This window comes from Dermacentor albipictus, chromosome 3 (assembly GCF_038994185.2).
Source record: "Dermacentor albipictus isolate Rhodes 1998 colony chromosome 3, USDA_Dalb.pri_finalv2, whole genome shotgun sequence".
NCBI lineage: Eukaryota > Metazoa > Arthropoda > Arachnida > Ixodida > Ixodidae > Dermacentor > Dermacentor albipictus.
Genome location: NC_091823.1, coordinates 13,725,957 through 13,748,432, shown reverse-complemented (window position 1 = coordinate 13,748,432; position 22,476 = coordinate 13,725,957). Strand labels below are relative to the sequence as shown.

General features: G+C 47.1%; 1 protein-coding gene across 7 annotated transcripts in view; it reads right to left on the bottom strand.

Annotated features, from left to right (window-relative positions):
• LOC135898870 (uncharacterized) overlaps positions 1-22,476 on the bottom strand; it is a 77,391-nt gene that overhangs the window by 1,337 nt on the left and 53,578 nt on the right. For all 7 annotated transcript variants that reach the window (XM_070535099.1, XM_070535100.1, XM_070535101.1 and 4 more), the window contains 4 exons: positions 21,574-21,618; positions 20,191-20,211; positions 18,637-18,830; positions 16,319-16,608 (listed from right to left, as the gene is read on the bottom strand). In XM_070535099.1, coding sequence (XP_070391200.1) covers positions 16,319-16,608; positions 18,637-18,830; positions 20,191-20,211; positions 21,574-21,618 — 550 coding nt within the window. The remainder of the gene's footprint in view (positions 1-16,318; positions 16,609-18,636; positions 18,831-20,190; positions 20,212-21,573; positions 21,619-22,476) is intronic.

Genomic DNA, 22,476 nt, shown 5'->3' with positions numbered 1-22,476 from the left:
GTGGAAAGTCCGAACTGAGGTACATGTAATAATACCTCTATCCAGACCACTTAACGGAAGGCATCGCCGCACACTGCAGCAGGAATACCGCACCGATCGCCAAATAATGCCTCCTTGTCCCCTACAACTCGGTAGAGGCGATGCTGCACTCATATAAGGCAGGCACTAAGCGTTGCGTAGTCTCATACCGCGCACTCCACATAAGTCGCCGCCGCCACGATTCGCAAGGATTGCAACGCCTATCCCTTAACTACAGCGCACCACGCACTATACATATTAAGTGCGCCACCTTTATGGTCTCAACGTCCACTCTTTCACCTCAAGTAACTACTATAGGGATGAGTATAGCTGGCTCCACCACGAAGGCGTCACTGCATCGCTTCTGAAGGTCCCCGCAGATCATGCCCAGGCGGTCTCGAAGTATGCCTTCCAAGTATACGAACGTCTGAATCCATCTTAATGCCCATATATGAGATGCGGTATTGGGTTTCCGATTTATGAATACTCATAACTATTTCCCTCTCTGGCTGGTGCTGGCGAAATGGGAAGAGGGAAGGAGTATTATGGCATTAGAAAGGGAGCATTAGAGAGCATTAGAGAGGGAGGAGCATCATGGATGACTTGGACAGACTGGCGAAAGGGTGTACTTAAAGGGTGTCCAAACGCTTGGCCTTCAGTAAGTAAAGCAGAAATGAATTTGACAGTACAGGTGCAGCTTGACGAAGGTGCAGCGTATAGTTATGCGCTGCCGATATTGTTTTTTTTTTCCTGTAGTACGTTTATCGATGGACTTGAGATTAAGTTTTCGAAGAGGCCCCGAATAACGCAGGTCAGTTCACGAAACGGAATCGGGTTTTACTTGTGCTTTATGTGGAGCTGTGTTGTATTCTGGGATATACCGACTGTAAGTGGATTTTCAACGCGTGAGAAAAGGGTCGTTCCTGCACAGATAAAGTAAGTAAATGCCAGTGAAGTCGGCCACCGGGCGTTACGATATACGTTGACGCTACACTTGAATCACAGTTTTAGAATATAGCGTTGCAACCAAACGTAAGCGCATTACGTACGTAAAGAAATAGCGCCGTCATCGCTGCGCATGCTCCAAACGTTATTGCGTTTCCGTGGTTTACGTGCGCTATGACGACGTACATGCGTGCGGTGGGCGAAATTCAAAAACGCCCGTGTACTGCGCATTGAATTCACATTCAGGAACCCCAGGTGGTCAGAATCAATCTGGAGTCCCCCCACTATACGGCGTGTCTCATAATCAGATCACGGCACGTGGAACCTCAGAAAGCAACTTTAACAAACTAGACATTACTGTGTTTCTAACATATTTAGGTGCCACTTCTAGCACTGTAACGGACGCTTTATTGGCAGAGAGACCACGGCTTCGGGCAGCTTATTTTATTACTATAGTGGATGGTGGAATGAAGACGATTTAAAAACTCCATTCTGTAAGCGGATTTCGCGAGGGCAACAGTGGAGTTGAGCGTTGTTTGTGCGGGCGGCTGCATGTAAGGATCACGCGCGGTGGTCAAAAGAGACGCGTGGTGCGACACCAAGGCGGTGGCGGAGAGTTATAGCCATCCGAGGTGGGGGATCCGCGGTTTACGAAAAGCGCGTAAGCGAGCAGACTGTGAGTCGGTGTTTTGTAAAGCCCCTTAGTGTTTTGAAGTAAACCCCTCGCCGCTGCACCGCACCATGCCGAGACATTCCGCAAACGGACCAGATGCCCTAACGGGGGCGTGGAAGTGTTTTCTTCGGGGGAGTGTGTCTTGCGAGTTTGTGAGCCAAGAGACTCGTTGCAGTGCAAATTATTTGTGGCAACGGCCTTGACGTATTGGAACTCCGAATAGTGTCACCCTGGAGCCCCGTTGTGTGCACACTGCGCGTACCGCCGTGCGATTGGACGAACGATGGGGCGAGGAGGGTGTCGGGAACGCTTTTATGTACGTGCAGGGCCGTTGGAGGGGGATTCGGTGGAGATTCGGCTAACAGAAAGAAGACCAAAATTGTAACTTTTGACTCGTAGTTTGATGTCCGTGTAAATAGTTTCCATTCTATCGCTTGCCTATTCTACCTTGATAAACAGTTAACCCATTTGCAATCAGCGTCACTGCCTTGCCTACTGTAATGTGACTTCGCGACATTTACAACATCTTCAAGTTTCCCTCACTGACATCGAGGCGAACATCAACTGCAACTGTTGCGATCCGTTCAGCAGAAGTGCTTCCGTCGTGTTCCCAGTGGCGTAGCAACAGGGGGGGCCGGGGGGCCGTGGGCCCCGAGTGCAAGGGGTCAGTGAGGGGGGGGGTGGTGTCATATACGTCTGAAGACACCCCTCTTTCCGCCGGCTACACCCGGGGAGGGGGTTGACAGAAGACCTATGGGCCCCGGGTGCCAGACGACCTAGCTACGCCACTGCGTGTTCCTGCTGCGAGAAAAAGAAATGTCTGACCTTTGTTGGCTTTTCAGATAAGAAATTGCAACAGCGTAAAAAATATGCGTAGTGATCCCAGTCGGTAACGGAATTGCATGCGACCTTTATCTTTCAGTGAGGGAGGGCGGCTGTCTGAGGTATTGTTCCGCGACATGCCGTCAACCTCGCGATAAAACGTGTCACGTAGTTCAGAGCATAAACAGAGAGAAGGAAAGAAGATGAAGGAACTCGAAGCCGTCAAGCTTTTTTCAAAGGCCTCAAGCGAAGCGAAACGCATAGCAACAGCTGGTCGTCGCCGGCAGGCGCGCCTGCGATGCGAGAAATAAGAGACGACAAAAGCCGAAAAAAAAAAAGGAGCCTAAAGAGAGCCATGCCACGACACGGATATGAAACGTGGTACACTGAGTTACAGCTACTACTGTTAAATTAACAGTGGGGTTTAACGTCCTGAAACTGCGTATTGGGTTATGCGGGACGTCGTGCGGAGAGCTCTGAACTCATTTTGACCACCCGCAGTTCTTTAACCCAATGCACGGTGCGAGAGCCTTCTTTCGCATCCCGCCGCCATCGGAATGCCACCGCTTCGGCGGAAAATACAATCCGCGACCTCATGCTCGGCAACAGAACGCCATAGCGACTGGGCCAATGCGAAGGGTGTACTGCTGACTGCCGCTGCACACGGGCCTATGCAAAAAAGCAAAATAGTGACACAATGAAATTCAGCTATATACTGCATTAATCAAACCAATACAGCGTGAACGCACGTAACATAAGCAAGAGGGCCGGCTGTGTTTTCAGAAGAATAGCAATTTTCTATACAACTGTTCGCTGTAAATGACCTGCGACAACCGGAGTTATGTGTACACTTTAGTCGTTCCTTTTATTAAACTGCGCACTACAGGCATTACGCAACCCAGTTCGACGCACCTTGCTTGCTGCGAGGTTTTGCACGGTGAACAATGCGATGTGGTCAGTGAACAACATTGCAATGTATGGTGTGGTAATAGCTGACAGAGCAACTCAGCCTTTCGAATAGAAGAAAAAAAAATTAGCTAGTGTACTCGCTCAGCCGACAATGGTCCTTGGAAAAAGGAGCGTCGCAGATTTTCACCTCGATGTGTGGGCATTAGGCCTTCGACTTCGACTTTATACCAAATGACAAAGAAACAAAGCCACGTCCTAACTCCGAACCCATGCCCTGTCTCACTTCCTCAAGGTACCGGTGTGAGGTAAATTCTCAATCTTAATACTGTCATCTCAACAAGAAAAAAAAAAGTTGGAGTACCACCTGGAGGTTCCTTGACGTGCAGCCAATGCACGAGCGTTCTTGCATTCCGTCTGCAGCGGTCGGGATCGAACCCGCGACCTCCCTCTCGGCATCCGAACGTGATAGCCATCAAGGTGGGTGGAGCATAGAGTTTCTCACTACTGTTATAGTGAGAAACTCTATGGGGTGGAGGATTAGCGGTGGAACATAATCATCAGGTTATTCCGGCCCCTCTCTGGCGGTGCACGCTTATGACGACATACGGAACGACAGACTCAAACGCTCGGAATCGACGACGCGCCATGTATTGTTGTGCCATTACCACAAGCCCGGATTCCGAATCTGCAAGATGCAGAATTTATCCTGCGAGCGCCCAAATTCTCCCTTGAAAAGGCAAGATGCTGAGCCGTCAGGCAGCGGTGTCCTGCGGGAGAAGCCTCGGCGAGCAGCGTGTTCGGACGTGTCAGCGTGTGCTAGACAGCCCGGCGCCGCACCTCCCTTTGCCTGGAGGTCACCGCGCGCGCGAACTTTGAACCGGGTGGCCAGCGCGGTCGCTGGTTGGACCCCTCGGACGACCGTCGTGTGCTGACTTTGTATTGGGCCGTTTGAGTAACAATGGTTCCTCGGGGATTATAAAAGACGCGACACGCCGCCTGAAAAACAGGATCCGCCGACCCACCGGGAGACAGTGTCGCTCCCGACTACGCGTTTTCGCCGGACGTCGCCGTGCGGGAACAGTCGCGTTTGTGTGAGCTCTCGGCCCCAGTGCCGATCCGATCTTGTCCTGTACAATGAGCTGTATATAATGTATAAAATCCCTTTCGTTATTCTCATCGACGCCTGGCTCGGAGTCTTCGCTACCAACGCTCTGTCACGAAACGGGTGACGAGCGCTACGGGACCACAAAGTCGTAATAGTGGTGCAGCGGTGCAAAGTCGTAACAGTATGCAGTTTTTGCACGACAGCGCACAAACCCGCTCTGTACGAGCTGAGCGCGCACTCTGCAGACCCAGCAGGTGCCAGGTACGTCTTTTTGTTCTTTTGTGTTCGTTCTTTAGCTCTTCCACCAGTGTAATACCAAGCGAAACACAATCATCAACGCCCGCCAAGTATAGCCCTGTTCATTGCTTTACTAAAGTGCATGATGGGCAATGCAAATTGGCCGTTACCCTCTCTACCACTGACCTCTTCGCACTTTTCTCTCGTCATCACAAACGGTTACAACTTCCACTCGGTTCTCTTGGCATCCATATTTATGTTGCCACAAGAAAAAGGAAGCTTACGCCGCTTGCTTCGAAAGCTATATATGACAAGGAGCGCAGGAGTGCGTGACCTGCCAGCCCCTTGTGTCGGGTTCGTGAGCAGCTGCCGCGCCGAATCGTTCTCCGTATTGGCCCGACACAACGGCGCACAGCATCGGCCGTATACTGCGTAGACGCAGTGCTCCGACCTACAGCTAGTGACTGCGATTAGAACAGTCCAGTGGAAGATGAACAGGATGATAGGCCAAACCAAAGCCGTTCCCTCACTCCACTGCTTCGTTCGGAAGCCACACTTCCCCTTTTATAGGTATAAAGACGTCCACAACGCACTATGCAAGTTGAAAGAAGCCCTGCAAGAGAGAGATACTTTATTAGATGAAAGGCAGAGAGATACCCTGCCCAATTTAGATAGGGAAGACACCTTACCAAAGGTTCTTCTCGATTACTTGGCACCAGACCTATTAAGCCCCTTGGTGCAGGACAACAGACCTCTAGAAAAACTAAGCTGGTACCTCATGATGGTGAACTTTCTAGTTGCAAGGTGATCGGCGTTCATGCGGCGATTCTCAGGAGGTTTCTCGCTAATAGGGAAATGAGCCATCTGTGTCTGCAATAATTCATCTGATGATAGTTGCCCATTCTGCAATGACAATGAATCGCCAAAGCGCTTCTTTTATAAGCGGTTAATCCCCGCAGTATTATATGAAACAATAAATAAACTCTATGTGCTAGCTGCCAGGGGTGCCGTATACCAGATGGTACGATTTCCGAATCCCCTTCCTAGAGAAGGGGCGAACCAGTTAGTCGTCCTCTTGACTGAATGCAGTTATGAAGTACGACCATGTGTAGATATAAATCAACCTGCAAAGAAATGAACCCGGGACTCCACGAGGTACTGGATAAATTAAAAAAGGAACTCCTGTTACAGCTGGAAAGGAAGAAACGTCACTTGGGAATGCTAAAATTCTCTCAGACTTGGTGCCGACCAATGAGCATATTCTTCCAACCTAAGGGAAACGTTGTTCCGGATCTTAGAGGACATTATCGATGCGTAACAAGGCGCTGGAAGGTGGCTCGAGCACAGAGCGCTAGCACAGCGAGTTACGTCCGCCGGTTTATACTGGCCAGAGTTAGTCAGAAAAAAAAAAAAACATCCACGTGAAAACGAAAACGCCCATCACTCGTGTGGTACCGGAGCGGTTGACTGAGCCGATTGTACGGAGGATGACGGCCGGCTGAGATCTGAACTCCCACCACTGGGGGACAGCACCCTTATCAGTTGTCCTCTATTCCATCTGGCAAGGTAAGGAAGCGTTCCTCAAGCGTAGCTAGGTCGCTGAAAGTGACAGAAGAGAGGAATGGCTGACACGAGTCTGCTCTCTCTTAGCCCGCGGCAGCCTCTTCTCCCCTTAGTATTACCCTCATTTGTTGGCCTATATAGGTACATTAAATAAATAAATAAATAAATAAATAAATAAATAAATAAATAAATAAATAAATAAATAAATAAATAAATTTATTATTCATTATTTCTGGTTCAGATTAGCAGCTACTGCTAACGTGAACCAGGGACAGCGTGAAAGAACTGGTCGTATAGAAAGGCAAGATTAGACAGCGGCGCTGCCCTGTGTTGCCTCTCCGTACGCCCGTTTTCTCGCGCGCTGTTCCCAAGATGAACAAACTAAGTCCTGCTAACTTCTCCATGCTGTCAAATTTATTTCGGGGGTTTAATACAAGGCCCATGTCTCGCTACAATTAAGGTCGTGTAAGGGATTAAAACGTGGTGTTTTCGCACGGGAAATACCAGACGTTGTCGTCTAGAGTTCGACGAAACACCACCTGTTGAGATCATACTGATGGTTCTGCCGATCCCAAGGCTGGCGTTTTGTTCTTACTTTTTTTCGGCCCTTCACAATGAGCCAGTCATTACTCATATTACACTGCCCGTCCCTACACGCTTGGACAAGTCATCCTATATAGTTCGAGGGAGCTGGTACACTGGCCAAGTTTCTCTGTGTTCTGTTAATTGTGTAACTGCCAGGGAATTAACACGTACTGGTCATGTTATCACCATGAAACACACTTATGGATTCAGGCGTGGGTGGAAACAGAATGAAACGCCCTAAAGCTTTCAGAGTACACTTTTACATGGGCACATAGTGCAATCGCTTTAGATGAAGGTTTATGTATTGAACCTTAGTAGAGAGTGGCCATGCGGTACGTGGACTATGTTAAGAGGAGAAACGTACAGGTTATCTGTGGTCTGGAAGGTGCTTAATTTGCCTTAATATAGACGAACCAAAGGCGAAACATGCATGGGACACACATCGCTCACAAAGCGCCATGCGGCTTTCGGCACCGCGCTCTTGGCCGGCAAAAAGGGCAACAAGAAATAAAGTAAGGACACACACACACACACACACACACACACACACACATATATATATATATATATATATATATATATATATATATATATATATATATATATATATATATATATATATATATATATATATATATTTGTTTGTTTGGCTCAAGTTACGTGGCGTTCGCATGGACACACACGCACACACACGCACGCACGCCAGCTCCAGCTCAACATGCAGACGTGAGGTTCTTCGCGCGCATGCCGATCGATACAGAGCTTGTAATTTGATTATCTATCAAGGCATACATCATGCTTCCCACCCGCAGCCGCGCTGTTTTCGAAATGTGTCGGCTCCAGGTGCGACAAATTAACGATGTCGCTGTTGACTCGCTTACTGTGCGGAAGCCCATTGTGAACTGTTTTTCAATAGTGACGTTGGTATAACTTGGCACGTTATTTCAATACAAATACGAACATAAAAGCAGAGTTTGCTTGCTTTTTTGTTCAGTGCTGTGATAAGTGTATAGCAATCGAACTGATAAGCGTTTGAACGTATATCGCGAAAAACTGCCGACTTTATTTATCTTGTCCATTCTCGTGCGCAGCATGAGAAATATCAACGAGCGCATGAACAAACCTTTACACCGACAGTGTTGAAGTGGGCGTGTAAAAAGAGCTTTTGTTTTTGGCGAAGGTGTGCCCCGCCACCTAGGTTGTTAAGAACGGTGTCGTCACATCGACGTCTCCTTCCCTATATAGCCAGCGCATTGTGTAGCTCCCAACGTCTTGTTCCGCAGTGTTACTCACGATATAAAAATAAGGCGGGGATAAGCACGACAGATGCGGTTTCCACATTCCAGATGTGCACCGTGAAGCCGGCCTACAGCGCGGCGATCCTGTTCCTTTGCTTCTATTTTTTACCACCTGCCAACGCAGTTGGCCGATTGTGGCGTTTACGCAAGCCAGGAGGCCACCATAAAAGACATAGACATCTTTATGGCTTTTCTTTCAATAGACGAAGAAAGACCGTAAATAGGCTTAGAAAAAGGACATCTTAACGACTGTTCGGCCAATGCTCAGTATTAATACGTCCCACGTGGTCACTGTGCCATGCATCGCGATCGGTATATAGAACAAAATTGCGCGTGTTCGAGCAAATAGCTACGTCTAAAGACGTTGTAAGGGTTATTCCATGTATATTTGCGTTACTTTACGTATGAGCAAGCGCTTACTTTTGTCGAACTGCCGGAAAATGCGCGGTACAGAAATATTTCGAGCTGCAATTCAAACCGCTTTCTCGGCGTCCATCTTTTTTTTTTCTCTCGGTTAGCTTTACGTACGAAAAAAATAAAAATAAAGAGCACGATAGAAAATGAGTGAATGCGAACAAAAATATTACGCAGAAACAATCATACAACACGCGTGTTTAAATATGCGTGAAACGAAGCTTTCGTGAAGCGGGTAATTATAAGTGCCACAAAACTAAATGCGATGCTTACAAATGTATTTATTGTGAATCCACGCAACGTGTAATTTCATGCAATGTTCATGTTTATGCACTATACGGTGCAGAAGCTATGTTGAAATACAAACATCCGGTCGTGTGAATGCACACTGTGAGATGTCCACGTAGTGACCGTCACGATAACGTTTAGGCGATATCTGATGTTTACTGAGGGAAGAATGTTAAGGAGAGCTGTGCGCAGACAAAAGTACGGCGCGTAGAACAGTGGCAAGGTTTTCTGACGATTATTCGCCCGTTTCAATGGCCACCTAAAGGAAACTGGCACGTATACAGCTCTCGCAGGTTCTATGCGTGACCTGCATGCACGCATCAATCGTCTCAAATGGCTAGTTGCTGTTGGCACGAGAGACCCATCCGTGCGAGCATCGGGATGTTGTCGTGCGAGAGCGAGGTTCGCTTCCACCGCCGGGGTTGCTTAGCGGCTTTGGCGCTGAGCGCGAGGTCGCGGGACCAAATCCCGCGATCCCATGCGCGTGCACCGCGCATTGGGTGCACGCTAAATAACGCCACGTGGTCGAAATTAAGAGGAAGCTTTAGCTCGGGCCCAACTCCGACGCGGCCTATTCAAATACATGTAAAACGCAAAAACGTTTTTATGAGATAACCCCTGGACCAATTTTGATGAAATTTGTTGCATTTGAGAGAGAAAGTTAAATTCTAGTGACTTTTGGAAGCGGAATTTCGATTTAGGGCTTGACTTTCCTTAAAACGATTTTCAAATATTTGACCGTTTGAAAAAAAATAGAAGCACGAAGTTTACAAATTCGTAGCTCTGCATCAAGAACTGATATCGCGGTTTTGTAAACGGCATCCATTAGATCATTCAAAGCGGACAAATTCAATAGGTCATTTTACATCTTACGTGGATTTGTTACGTTCCTTACAACGGTTTTGCAAAAGTTGTATTTCCCTATGATAAATTTTTTTTATATTCATGTGTAACATATCAATTTTGTCCGCTTTAGATGCACTATTAGATGCAATTCACAGAATTGTATTGTCATTTTTAGTGGTTGAGTTACAGAGTTGTAAACTTGATAGTTTCGTTTTTTGAAAGTTTTAGATTATTGCCAATTTTTAATAAAAAATTGACGACCTAACTCAAAAATTCGAAACCAACAGTCACTAGATGTTAAGTTTGTCTTTTAAATGCAACAAACCTCGTCAAATTTGGTGCAGTGGTTGCCGAGAAAAACGAATTCTCCTTTTACATGTATTTAGATAGGAGCACTCGAGCTAAAGCTTCCTCTTAATCCGGAGTAACCCACTACGGCGTGCCTCATAATCAAGTCGTGGTTCTGGCACGCGCGCTAAACCCAATAATTCCATTTTTAATCCCACCTTCAGACACGTAATTATTTTATTTTCGGTTTGAGAGTTATTCGGCAAGAGAGCAGCAATAGAAGCAGCGTCGGTCAACAAAGACCGAGAGGTTCACAAAAAAGGATTCTCTTTTAATACGGCCAGGAAACATCATTACTCGTTCGCATTGTCAATTGCGTCATGCGCCAACCTACGCGAAGAACATTCTATAGCGCAGAACAACTACAGCGCATGAATGGATCGATACGGTCGGCGCGAGAGATAAAATGAGAGGACCCCTGGCAGTTCATTTACCTCGAGGGCCTCGCTTATACTATACAGCGCGGTTTGAGGCCTTTTATTTTATCGGGTGTCAACGTCGACACGCACGGACTCGTCTGCCATCGCACGCTATCGGAGGGGCGTGTGTGTGTGATACGCCTGTCCATGGCCTCTGTGTTGTTCGGCTCTGCGCCATGCTCGCGCTGACACCGCTTGCAGGTTTTCCCATGTAGCCGGTCACCTTGAAACGAACGCGCACCTGGGCTTATACACTCGAAACGTGCTCGTTTTGTCAAAGCCCTCTTGGACACGTGACTTGGCATCTTGAATGCGTACCGCGTGCTTTTTGAATTCCGGCGAGAAAAAACAAATAAGGGAGAGATCGCCTTTGGGCCCATAACCCAAGTGCGCCTCTTGACGCAACTTGAAGGTGGGCAGATTACATTTAAACAAAACAAAAAAAAAAACGCGTAGTACAGTCAAGCGCAAATGCAAAATAAATTTATTTTTATTTTAATTGCTGAAATTAGGGCTCAAGTTTCAATTGCGCCATTCAGGCGGGACAGTAAGTTCATTTTCAATCTGTAGAAATACTCAAAGTGCAGCGAACACTAGTTTCGAGACATCCGTCCCTGAAATGGCGCCATGCATGAAGCATGTACATTGACATTCCACTTATATTTGCCAAGCAGGTTGCGAAGGAGAATTTGGGGAAAATATTGCCTGGAAGCCGGATCATATTTCGTAGCTTATATTGAGGACGGATACTTCGAAAAATTAGTGCTAGTCATGGAATTTCTGCCAAGCAGATCTGACTTCCCTCTGCAGTGCGGCTCAAACGTCGCACTTGGAACATGCGTGCTAAATCGAGTATTTACGTGCAATTTTTATTAGTCAGCTGAACGTTCCGATTGATTTTACGAATAGTGTATGTTTCTTCAAGTATTTCACCCGAACAGCTGCATCTGCGCCTCCGAAAAAGAAGTAATGAAAGGAAGAAGAAGAAACAGCTGTACACTGTCGGCCATGGTGCGACAATACTGAGAACGAGGTCGAACGCAAGGAAAAGAGGCACATGTGCGCAGTGAACTTCGACGGAAACAAGGAAAAAGCAGTTGCGCTATAGGGGGTGTCAAAATAACAGTAACAAGGAATCCGCGCGCTTCGATTACTCGTGTGTTTGAAGAAACGTTTCCTTGTAGGCACTCGGCGAGTTGGAATTTATGAGGTCAGAAAACCGGGGATACACTGGAAATCACGAGTGAAAAACAGACCAGTGTCTTGGCATTGGCGTAATACGTATACTGCATACAAATTAGGCGCTGTTCGAGGGAGAAAAACCGGTGATCTTTGCCAACAAGGAAGAAAGCGCGCGGCTTCTTCTTTTTTTTTTTTTCCGCCTCAGGCTGGGTTATCGAGAGAGTGTGAGATTTTGAGACAGTGTGAGATTACGGCGCCACGTTGCGAGAACTGAACGAAGTACTTGCAGCGTGATATAAGAGAAGCGAAAACGGCTAAGTGGTCTTCACTTACAGAAACCTGTTGCAACGGAAAGTTGCATGTCTTCTGCAACGACATGCAGAGTATATACACTGATATCTGCTGTTCGGTATTATCACCATGAAAGTAATGGATGCGATTCCTTCGATTAATATATTACCCGTGGTATTTATTTCCTGTTTACTCGAACAACTTGCAGCTTGTGTACAGCCATATGATGCCAGCAGGCACTGAAACCAGTGAATGCATAGGGGAGATGAACTATCAATCTATTTGTTCTTAAATCTGGCTGTCAAAATAATTACACCCAATGGTTCAATTTGTGAGGTTATGCTTATTTTTAATAAATTATTACGAAACACACAGACACATACGTGCGCGCGAGAGCGTACCTTGTTCTTTCTTTTTAATGCGTTAGCGTTGCGAGTGTGAAAGTGGAAAAAAAAATTGCGTGCGTCGTGCGTGCGTGTGTGGGGCGGGAAGGCAGTCACTTGGTAGAGTTACAGGAGGGATGGCAAATTTTAGCAGAACGTGTATGTATGTATGTATGTATGTATGTATGTATGTATGTATGTATGTATGTATGTATGTATGTATGTATGTATGTATGTATGTATGTATGTATGTATGTATGTATGTATGTATGTATGTATGTATGTATGTATGTATGTATGTATGTATGTATGTATGTATGTATGTATGTATGTATGTATGTATGTATGTATGTATGTATGTATGTATGTATGTATGTATGTATGTATGTATGTATGTATGTATGTATGTATGTATGTATGTATGTATGTATGTATGTATGTATGTATGTATGTATGTATGTATGTATGTACGAACGAACGAACGAACGAACGAACGAACGAATGAAATCTTACTATTATAATTTAACCATTATTTGGTTATAACAGTTACAGCCAAACGCGCCCTTACAGAAAAGTGCACGAAACCTCGATAATGCTTCATCATGCCAGTTACTTCGCTGTAAAGGACGTGGACCGTATACCGTTCACAACCGAGCATGCTTAGCACGTTCAACAACAGCAAACCTTTACTTAACGTGAGTCTAATAGATACTTGGTCAAATCAGTCGCTGATTCTTTTTGCGTGTACGCCCTTCGCCTGGCCGAATGTGCGACAGCAGCAAACCATGTCGCAGCGAGGTTCACAGCAAGCTCAGCGGGGAAACACAGCTGCTACACGCAATGAAATGGCGCAGGTCGTCGAACGCCTCTCTTGTTGATAAAATTCTTAGTTCGTTTACAGGATCTTCATAACTGTTGCGTTCATTGACGTTGGCCTTCTTTCCGCCCTATAGGTTGCCTTGAATGCGTCGTCAGTCTTCAGTTACGACTACATGATCACGTCGTAATCGACTGCAACGTGTTCGTCAGCCGTTGCACCCGCCGATGCGTTACAGCAAGCAGCGTAGGGAAAACACGGAGAAGGCTGGAGATGGAAATTCAAGACAATGAGCAAAACGAGAACAAGGTGCAAACCTTGAGCCAACGCTTCGACAAGTGGGCTTGTCTTTTTCAAGGCGCACCAGCGTAGGAATTCAGCGATTATTGGGTCTCTGCCGCAGGTGCTTCTTATATTCTAATGCTTCCGCAGCCGACACTTCTAACATCAGTACGTTTGACAAGTGTGTCTCTAGCTCTGCCGCTATAGCGCTAGCACAGAGCGCGCCTCGGTGTCACCTGCGGAGGGCAGTGGCGGTACTTTACGCGGTGTTCGTTGTAAAGTAACAGTCAGACCTCGAGAACGCCTGAATTTCTTCGTTATGTAGACGAATTCGTTATTGTGGCCTTCGTTGAGGAGGCATTCGCTTCACGCATGACAGATAGGAATTCGGCCTTACTTATGCTGGTGATTTCACTGTACAGGCGTTTGTTGTATATAGAAGCACTGCATTTTGACAATTCAATTTAGGAAAAGACGATTTCCTTGGCTTCATTACTTGCTAAGTTCACATATAGCTGTATAAAGATATTGGGCCCCTTCGTTCCCGTAATTATTCGTGTTCAGTGTGTAAAATCACGCAACGTAAATGTGAGGCGCAAACGTGTAGCTGGGATTTCTCAAGAATGCTGTACCAGCCCGCTTCTGACAACACAGTGCGCGTCGTTCAATTGAATAAGTATCTTGTGACAAAATAATGGATGGTCGGGCACACGCGAAGTTCTGTGCACAAAGTTTGGACTCTGCTCAAATCGGGTGCCTAGAAAACCCACGACGAATGCGAGGTGATCATGTATTTTTCGTAATTTTTAAAGATTGCCTGCTGCAGATAACATAATTCTGGTCCTTGAGCTGGATTATTCTGAGAAGCGGACATTACTTGCACGAGAAATCGGAACTCATTCAACTAAATAACGAAATTCAGTAATTGACTTCTCAATTAATTTCTTCACAGCATGTATTGCAATTTACTAATTGTAGCCATTGATTGTGCAAGGCGTATCCACCTGAAATGAATTACCAGAATGACTCAGTTTGAAGATATGCGCCGTCAAACTCACCGTAAACATGCACCGTTGTTCCACTTACTCTTTTACCAAAACGCTCCCTCGTGCATTGCATGCCAAAAGTAACTGGAACGCCCATGTATTTCGCCCCACACTTTGGAAAATAATAGTTCGAAACTGGGGTCATCCTAATGATTAATTTCAAGCGGAGACGTCTGGCAAGCCCGCCAGCTACAATTCCTAAATTACAATATGTGCCCAAACTAATTAATTCAGAAGTTAATTTTCGATTTTTATTTAGTTCGTTGAATATGTGTTTAGATTTCTCGTGACCGTAATGTCCGCCTCTTCGAATAATCCAGTTCGAGGACAATTATTACGCTATCTTTCACAGGCGATTTTTAAAAATCCCGGAAGACATGTAAATGATTATCCCGTACAATAAATAGACGATATGCAAAAACTGCGCTTCTCCGCAAACTTCGTTAACTCTTACCTAGACGGTGGACCTCAAGCTGGAATCTTAAATAGAGTGTCAGCGTGAGGTCTGGTATACAGCAATTTCTGCCGCCTTTTGTTCCTCGCACCGTCCAACCAATGCAGGAATGAAAGCAACACCGTTGAAGCCAAATAATCGAGTCGGTCCAACACTACCCGCCGTGGTTGCTCAGTGGCTATGGTGTTCGGCTGCTGAGCACGAGGTCGCGGAATCGAATCCCGGCGACGGCGGCGGCATTTCTATGGGGGCGAAATGCGAAAACACCCGTGTGCTTAGATTTAGGTGCACGTTAAAGAACTCCAGGTGGTCAAAATTTCCGAAGTCGTCCTCTACGGCGTGCCTCATAATCAGAAAGTGGTTTTGGCACGTAAAACCCCATAATTTAATTTTTTTTTGGTCCAACACGTGATCACCACGTCATAGCAAGCAGTAGTTTTTAGTGCTCTGGCACTTTTAGTGCCCGCTCGGGCAGGCAGAGTTATTAGTGCTACGGCAGGGAAGCCGAACAAGTGCGCATCGATTGCAAACCACCGGAAACCAGAGAAGATCTCGGTCAAAACGCCGAGTCTCAGAGGTCGCGTGTAGGGCCGACAGTGCGCGGGAAAAAAGCGAAGGAAATGGCTTCACAGAGAGTTCGCTTGCCACGGCCGGCTGCATGGCATAATGCTCCCTCTTAGTTCATTTCCTTCCTACATGGTCCAAGCTTTCAAAACGCATGCTTAATAGCGGAAGGACTGCCATCTTTGGTTAGGGCGAGTTAGGTGCGTGGGAAAGCCTGCTTACTGTATTTCGCACACATCGTCTTGTGCGGCTAATGGCTTTAACACGCGATCACATCACTCGCGACGCATTTAATTATTGCGGCTATTAAAACGACGTACAGCCGGATACGTATATAACTTCTAATTACGTGAGACAGGCGGGTTCACAAAGTTTATAAGTATAGGCGGAACTGGTGACTCTATATATATATACTGTTGATGAGCACATGCTGGTTCCACCGTCTGCTTCACGCAGCTTCTCATTCAGCATATGAGCCGCGCGTTGTAAATTAATGGCACTCTCTTACCAAAGCCAGAATCTGGGAGAGGAGGCATTAACTCAGGACGACTAATAAAATGTGCCTTTGGTTCAATAGCCTCAGATGCGCTTTTTCTTCTCTATCTTTTTTTTTTAAACTTGGTTCATGTTTTACGTGAAACATCCAGTATACGCGCGCACTTGACTACATGTTTAGTGGACAGCACACATTCGTGTTGGGTGCTTTCTTATCAGACCTGAGCCTCCGGAAGAGCGGGCCCTACATGCTACGTGTCACGCAACGGACACGTTTGACTATGGGCGCCGATCGAGTGAGCCAACCGCGCGTTCTTCTTCGTGTGGCTCTCACCTGCAGCTGCGCGTGTTGTAGTAGAACCCCGTGGAGCATTCGGCGTAGTCGCGGCACTTGCAGCGGCAGTCGCGCGGGTCCCACACCATGCCCGGCCCGTTGCAGGACAGCATCTCGTTGTTGTTGCGGCACACGCAGCGGCACTCGTTGTACTGCTGCAGCGCGTTGCAGTCGCTCGGCCGCTCCTTGCACTCGCAGCTGCACTTGTCGTGCTTCTCCAGCGTCACTATCTCGTGGCCCACGAAGTTGAACTTGCTCGCGCCGGGCTCGGGGTACTGGGCCTTGATCACCTGTGCGACCCCGCGTACAACGCCCCACCTTAACCACTCTATAGCCACTAACGCGTCACTGACTGCTCGATCTGTCGGTTCGGCGTCTCAGAGCAACACTTGAGGCACCGGGGTTCGAGATTAGTTATGGCCATGTAGAGTGAACTAACGTGCACCTCTATATAGTCAGAGTACTCGGGTGTATTTCAGCCTACATCGCAATGCAGCGGTTGCGGCGCGTAATCGAATTCGCGAACTCGTGCAGCAGTGGGCCTCCGCGCCACGAGTCCATCGGGCTACATCATACTGCTGGTGTCACTGTCGCCATCACTGTCACCACTAACACCGCCACCATTTGATCTCAGCGGCAAATGATTAGTTGGTTCAAATGTTGTAATTGGTCCGGTACGTGAACTGCATCGCCAATTTTTTATTTATTTTATAGCCTTAGCAGGTGCAAACGTAAACCTGGCGTAAATTTCTGTATCCACCTCGCATTATGTAGCCGAGTGCAGAACCGTAAGATGTTCGAATACTCGAGCGGTAACGTGGGACGCGACGAACCATTGCAAACTGTGCACAATGGCGAGTGCGAAGATATGCCATAGGTGAGGCCCTACAATCGCTCATGAAAATGCAGTTACGTGACTCTGACATCAGCATCCTCGACCTGCATTTTCCCCATACCTATTCTGAAAGAAAAAAAAGTAAGCAAACGAAGCTCTGTGGTCGTGCTTTTTGTTCGGTATATAGCTTTAACGATGTTTCGTTTGCCGAGTCTTACATTCCTGCCCCGTAGAACTTTTGAGTCTCGACAAGTCAGTCTGCAGTAAATAAACAAATAAATAAATAAATAAATAAATAAATAAATAAATAACCAGACAGACAGACAGACAGACAGACAGACAGACAGACAGACAGACAGACAGACAGACAGACAGACAGACAGACAGACAGACAGACAGACAGACAGACAGACAGACAGACGGACGGACGGACGGACGGACGGACGGACGGACGGACAGACAGACAGACAGACAGACAGACAGACAGACAGACAGACAGACAGACAGAGACAGACAGACAGACAGACAGACAGACAGACGGACGGACGGACGGACGGACGGACGGACGGACGGACGGACGGACGGACGGACAGACAGACAGACAGACAGACAGACAGACAGACAGACAGACGGACGGACGGACGGACGGACGGACGGACGGACGGACGGACAGACAGACAGACAGACAGACAGACAGACAGACAGACAGACAGACAGACAGACAGACAGACAGACAGACAGACAGACAGACAGACAGACAGACAGACAGACAGACAGACAGACAGACAGACAGACAGACAGACAGACAGACAGACAGACAGACAGACAGACAGACAGACAGACAGACAGACAGACAGACAGACAGACAGACAGACAGACAGACAGACAGACAGACAGACAGACAGACAGACAGACAGACAGACAGACAGACAGACAGACAGACAGACAGACAGACAGACAGACAGACAGACAGACAGACAGACAGACAGACAGACAGACAGACAGACAGACAGACAGACAGACAGACAGACAGACAGACAGACAGACAGACAGACAGACAGACAGACAGACAGACAGACAGACAGACAGACAGACAGACAGACAGACAGACAGACAGACAGACAGACAGACAGACAGACAGACAGACAGACAGACAGACAGACAGACAGACAGACAGACAGACAGACAGACAGACAGACAGACAGACAGACAGACAGACAGACAGACAGACAGACAGACAGACAGACAGACGGACGGACGGACGGACGGACGGACGGACGGACGGACGGACGGACGGACGGACGGACGGACGGACGGACGGACAGACAGACAGACAGACAGACAGACAGACAGACAGACAGACAGATAGATAGATAGATAGATAGATAGATAGATAGATAGATAGATAGATAGATAGATAGATAGATAGATAGATCAAAAGAAACCCGCCAGTCAGCTACGTCTGCATAGTTAGTAGTCGTACCTTGAAGGTGACGTTGGTGATCTTGGTGGGTGCGCACTTGAGGATGGTGCTGGGGCAGCAGCCACCGCAGCGCGGCACCCTCGTGCACGGTGGCCACAGGATGATGGACGGGTCACTGGGTTTTGGGAACTCGACCAGCTGCTTGGTCGGCAAGCACGTGCCGGGCTCCGGGTTGGGCACCGAGGACGACGAACCTGCGCCAGCAGCCGCCGCCAAGGGCCGCGACAGCACTGCGCTGAATGCCACGCGCAAGGCTGGGCGCCCACGGCACGCGCGCCCATCTCCGCGAGGCTATTGCGTTGTGCACGCAAGGCGAGGAGCACGTCCGTCACGCGACGTGCCGGCAATGACTTGGTCTTGTACGCAGGGTGTCCAAACTATCGTGCACCGAGGGTTAAAAACATGCAAATGCCACGTAGGTGGACGGCACCAACGTAATGGTGTTTGCCGTCGCTTGGAGATACTAAAATTATTTTTTTTCCATTCTGCCTAATTACATAATTACTCTTAATTAATTAATCAACTTCTCGAATATCATACCTATATGAAGAGCGTCAATGAGGAAATTGTAGAGCGACACGAAAAACTCCCCATACAGCTTTCTGTCGGTCAATACGTGCTACATAAGAGTGTTTCTCCGAACATGAAAGAAGCCCTCGAATACACGCAAAGTGCTTCGAGCGGCCAGTCGCGCGGCAATTTTGCGTGTATGCTCCTTTCATGCTCGGAGAAACACTCTTATGTAGCGCGTATTGAACGACAGAAAGCTGTATCGGGAGTTCTTCATGTCGCCTATACAGTTGTCTCATTGACACTTTTAATCCAATCATAATATTTGAGAAGCTTATTAATTAAGGCTAATTGTGTGATTAGGCAGCAAGAAATAATCTGAGTATCGCCAAACTACGACAAACAACACTATATATTGGTTTTGTCCAGCTACGTGGCATTTGTGTATTTTTAAATCTTGGTGCACGATAGCTGGGACACCCTCTATATCGCATGCAGAAAATTTGTGCGCTGACCAAACTGGGCGTATAGTGAGTCCCTTCCTTGGTGCTGCCTTGGATTTGTCTACAGGAGCGTATGGGCATGTGCAGCAAGTTTTGTTTGTGCTTTCTTTATCGTGATGTTTATGTTCGGTGCGATCACATAGGAAACCGGAGCTTGAAGCTCAGGAGCGTCGCCGAGACGACTCCAGGATGACGTTCTCTTTGTTCGCTCACTGTTGATCGGGGCTATCACAAAGCATTTTCTTATTGTGTATGCACTGCGTTCGTGTTGGCGTCGAGTCCCACAAAACGCCGCAGCACTATAGAACTGATTGCGTCATGGTCTAGCGTAACAGAGTAACAGAGGGAAAATAATCGCACAAAAAACTTAGAAAAGGGAAATGTGGCGCTAGTCTATGTAGCATCTACAGTATATACATGGCTAACTGATTACAGCTCTACGCTGTACTGCCCACTGTACACAGGAAGGGCCTTCTGGATCACTCAACAATGGCACCTTAAGTTTGCCCAACTGAACGAGATATTATAAGATTCGACATACCTCCCACGGGTCCTTTTTTCCCTAAAAGAAAAGAGAAAAAGAAGACATCGTTAGAACTCCTATTTGACACTGTCTATACGAGGAAACTAACGTCACTAATTAAATTCTAGTGGTTCACGTGGCAAACTCATGATCGGATTATGATGCACGTCGTAGTGGAGGCTCCGAATTAATTTTGACCACCTTGGGTTCCTTTAACGCGCATACAATACACGGTACGCGACCGCTTTTGCATTCCGCCCTCATCGGACAGATGCCGCCGCGGCTAGGGTCGAACCTGCGACCTCGCGCTCGGCGTCGCAACCCTATATAGCCACTGAGCTACGTGGCGGGCAGCAAAAGCCATGCAAGCCTCAGAAGTGAAGCCCTTCGTTAAAGTTACACACAACCGCGTGCGCCGCTTGGGACCGAAGCTCGCGCCGACCTCCTCAAGGCTGAAATACGCGGGCGCCTGTACGCTGTGCACGAATGTAGTAATATATCAGATGAGTTGTTTGTAGACCTCTTGCACGACCCCGCCTCTAGATGGCTTCAGCAAGCTGACCGACCTCGTGGTCAATGAGTTGTGCAAGCTAGAGGGAAAATCGCGCCTTCCCGAGGCCCGGAGAAATAAAACGCGAGCATTCCATATGCCACCTGTCCGTGTACTAATCTACGTACGAGGAGCCGAGGCACAACCTGAGCTGAAACTAGCTGTTGGTAGGTTTAGCGGGGTAACTTGGCACCGTGTTTCGAAAGCACTTAGCTGAGTCGCACGACGTACCATTGATGTACCAAAGCGCGAGCACGCACGCACGCAAACGAACAAGCAAACAACACGTACGTCCGCACATTCGTCGATATATATGGCGCTGTTTTGTGGCCATATATATCATAATGAAACCTGCGTGAAACCAATAAATAGGTTGATACTCTCGGCTCATATTCGATATAGCATTTTGGAGCAAGCTATATGCACTTACGTAACTCACCGATGAGCTGACGTTGTTATCAACAAATAGAGCGCGGCAACAGGAGTTCTTCAGGGCGCGTAATTTTCGCGTAGTCACAGCCTGTACTTGGCAACCGTGATGTTTTAGTGAAAATATATGCTTAATACGAGTTACTAGGGGACCTTTTATCCATCGTTTCAGAGCAGTACGGCAAAGCTACAAATGTATTGAAGCGTTTAAACTGTATTGCGAGAATAACTGGACCACGACAGCAATAACCAGGCACCAAATTATCGCTGTTGGTGTCCCTTACAGTAGCAGTTGAACTTAGATATTATCATCCAATTGTTGTAGTCCTTTTGAAGCAATTTTTATAGCGCTGAGTGAGTGCTCTGAAACGACAAACGTTAAGATTCCCTTCACATGGCATGAATGACCGAATTGTTCTTACCCAGGATTGACGGTGGACCTTCAAACCCGTCTACGGTGGCGTCGGCTGTAAATATAAAAAAATAGTAAGCAGCGAGTAATATATTGTATAGAAGGGCTCAAAACCAAAGTGTTTCTATGAACGCAGTAAAATTTATTTTGTTAGATTTTGTTTCTTCTTTCCCTTTCTACCAGATTCGTGCGAAGTAATGAAGACAGTGTGACGAGCAAAGTCATTTGCACCCTAAAGCTTCTATAATTGTGTTCAGAAAGAGAGAGATAGCCCGTGGATAGCCCAAGGATAGCCCATGTTCCATCAACCACATCGCACCCGAGGAATGTTATCCGGTTCAGTTGTTAGAGTTTGGAAGATCATGCTGCATGATCTTTCTGGTTAAATTTTATGTGATTTCAACAGAGACAATATTCTTCTGTCGCTCATAATCGCCTGGAAAACTTGCTGTGCTATGCAAGGTAATCTTTTTCGGACTACCGCCAACTGTCTTACGCCCTGAGATGAGGCAGTACCGCGGCACATATGCACGATTTCTCCATTCCCATATAAAATGCAACAATTCAATGCGAAATATAACGCTATATTTAATACGTCAAATGGTCTACTCGGCTGCGAACAATATGCATTTGGTTATCTTCGCGTAGAATGGCCGGTCTCCTTTAAGAACGCGATGCGTGATAGCTGGGACACCATCTGTATAGTGTAAATGACGGCGGTCTGCTCTGGACCACCGTCAGTTGCGCTTTGCTCCTTTAAGAGGCAGGACGTGTGTAGAGCGAGTTCCCGAATAACACTTTCCAATGTGGTGAATGCGGTTTAAATCATATAGATCAGGGAACGTAATGCCAGCGCATTTCTCTCGCAACTATCGCCAGGTCGCCACTGAATTTTGAAAGTTTAATCTGCATG